Raw genomic sequence first — 2,632 nt, 5'->3', positions numbered from 1 at the left:
AAGATGTTGCTTGTCTCTTTCTCTTCTGAATTACGGAAGCATCGCCGGTTGGTTCAGTTTTCAAAGGTTGACGAGGAGGGAGATGGTTTGACTGTGGAGAACCACTCCCGTCTTGGATACGAACGTCTCCATTGGTGCCCAAGTAGCGTTTGGCTTGCTGGGCACGCAACGAGACGCCTCCGATGACATCGTCACTGAGAAGTGGACGGTTGGGAGGTTGAAGCACGCATGCTGAGTGGCAAGTGAGCACGTATAAAGTGAGTCGATTGCGTGACCTGTAAAAATGAGAAATGGTGGCCACGCCCCTTGTAAATCCAGCCAAACTCTCTAGATAAGAGAGAGCGATAGACGACGACAGCTGCCTCCGGCAATCAATGATGAGGAATGTCGATGTGTCACGTCCATAAGGTGTACGCTATTACCAAATGTATGGACTGCAGTAGTGTATTTATACTTGCTCTTTTACGGATACCGTAAGCGCCCATCCGAGTTTTTTGCTCCTGGTGTTTATCATCCCCGTCTGGAGTTCAGATTCTGAACCAACCAGTCCAGTGTGTATACGGTAACCTTAACGTTTCGTTAAGCCAGCAGTGATTGGAGTGTGTGAGTCACAGATACGGATGCACAAAATACATATGTATCGTTCACAACTTTTGAATTGGGGTTTGTAAATGATAGTAAGCAGATGCCCTATTTGGACACTATTTCGCGCAAAAGAGGAAATATCAGTCTGACAGAATAGCTTTTCTGGCCTCAGGTCAGGTGCTTTATGTCGTAAGGTTTACAGCTTCGCACAGACACCAACCTCGCTTACCCCCATTGTTCAAATTAGATAAATGTGTCATACCCATTCACAGATCGTACACTGTAACTTGCAGTTACAGTATCTGCATAAAAGGAAAGAGAACAGTGTGGAGCGCTATAATAGATCGGCAGTGGCTTCCTGAGTGAGTCTCACGCGATCAGGCAATGGGAATCTGTTTCGTCCGGTTACGCTCTCCAAATCGTACGAATCCTTTCCAAACTCTCCCGAATTCAAGTCATCTGTTGGAACTTACGTTCTGCGCTCTGTTTACGCGTCCCAATGGCTCTATGCAGGCCCCTTTTCACAACTGTAAGCAAAATTACAACAGTCTGTGGTCGGGAAATAATGCCACAAAACTCCCGATCGTGGTCGATCGAGCTCCCATTCCACGATTCGCAGCCGAGACAAGAAGACTCATTCGAGTATATCTCAGTCGACACGACGCCATCTGCCATGGACACTTGCGTTCTCCATCCACCAACCACTCGCGTCCTCAGTGACGCTGTAATCGGTGGGGTTACGCAGCGTACCAAAAGGAACAATGGACCGTGGTATCCTGAACAGGAGCCGATGAGGCAGTACCCCTACGACTCTCCGCGATACTACGGCATGGCGGATAGTCAACCATCACCTGTAGACCGGAAGAGGAAGCGTCAGGAACCCACCAGTCCCACTGCGTCGACGCTCATGCTACTGGCCGAGTCCAGCAGTGACGCAGCCGAGATCCCCGTACACGACCCACTAGCCGAAGTAGTCAAGCAGGACTGGTTCATTGAGCAGCAGAAACAAATTCGGGAGATCCGTCGGGTCCGTCAGATCCGATACCGAAAGAAACAGCAAGACTACATGGACACTATGGAAGAGCATAACCGGTATCTCCAGCAAGAGATCGACAAACTGGAACAACGTCGTAATGCCGTCGCGGCCGCGATGCCGACTGAAAAGACACTGTGGAACGTGGCGGTAGAGTACTTCCGACTGTTCCGCTACGGTCTCCGCGCCTCGGACCTGTCTGATCGGTCCCGTGACTCCACTGCTAGTGCGCAACTGGATTTCCTGCGATCAACGATGGCTCCTGACGTCATGTACAACGCTGGACGTGGAGTAGAAGCGATCATGAGGAACTGGACCTACTTCTCGCTCTGGTTCCAGGACGTCGAGGTCGAACTCGATGGATTACAGAAGAGCGTAGCGGACTCGCTTATAGCTCGAACGACCACGACGTTCACCATTACAGAGCGCACACTGATTAAGGTGTTTCCGCACTTGTGCGGTAACGACGCTGACGCAACAGGACGCAAACTTGCAGCCAAGCTTTTGGGTCAGACGATCTCTATTCGTGGCTCTACGCGGTTTGACTGGGATAGCGGATACGGCCGCGTAACGAGTGTGATCAGCGAATCGGACATGTTGACCCCGATGCTGCAAGTTCTAGGGAGCTTGGAGCACGTGTCTCTGGTGTTTGAAAAGTCTTTGATTTCGCTCACGCCTTACCGGGGCCAGTCTCGAGAAACTTCTAGAAAGTAGATGTCGGTAACATAGTAATGTAAGGCGATAGGTGCATTTTCTGATGACAATACACTCGTACAGACAGCAATTTCAACCCTTCGTGCCAAGTACTTGGTCGTACATTCAAACAGTAGTATTAATACGTGTAGTACATGTAAGCTTAGTAGTGCTTTTAGACACAGATAACCAGTTCATGTGTAGAGTACGTAAGGCACTGCATAGCTAGCAGTTTGCTGACCCAGCAGGGGCACGTTTTGGGCTTAGCGGGTACAGATTTGCTCGAGCAGTTTACTGCTGTTGTCACTATTACGCAATCAG

General features: G+C 49.8%; 1 protein-coding gene across 2 annotated transcripts; it reads left to right on the top strand.

Moving 5' to 3' along the window:
* Positions 1-957: 957 nt before the first annotated feature.
* On the top strand, positions 958-2,539 carry PPTG_12142. 2 transcript variants are annotated; one of them, XM_008907834.1, is made up of 2 exons: positions 958-1,006; positions 1,099-2,412. In XM_008907834.1, exon 2 carries the CDS (start codon positions 1,151-1,153, stop codon positions 2,330-2,332), a length of 1,182 nt encoding a protein of 393 aa, XP_008906082.1. In that variant the 5' UTR covers positions 958-1,006; positions 1,099-1,150; the 3' UTR covers positions 2,333-2,412. The 2 variants fall into 2 exon arrangements, with proteins under 2 accessions (XP_008906082.1, XP_008906083.1); XM_008907835.1 differs by lacking the exon at positions 958-1,006 and adding an exon at positions 2,423-2,539 and having other exon boundaries at positions 1,259-2,363.
* Positions 2,540-2,632: the final 93 nt, after the last annotated feature.

The sequence above is a fragment of the Phytophthora parasitica genome (assembly GCF_000247585.1).
Source record: "Phytophthora parasitica INRA-310 unplaced genomic scaffold supercont2.28, whole genome shotgun sequence".
Taxonomy (NCBI): Eukaryota; Oomycota; class Peronosporomycetes; order Peronosporales; family Peronosporaceae; genus Phytophthora; species Phytophthora nicotianae.
This window is presented reverse-complemented; position numbering and strand designations above follow the sequence as displayed.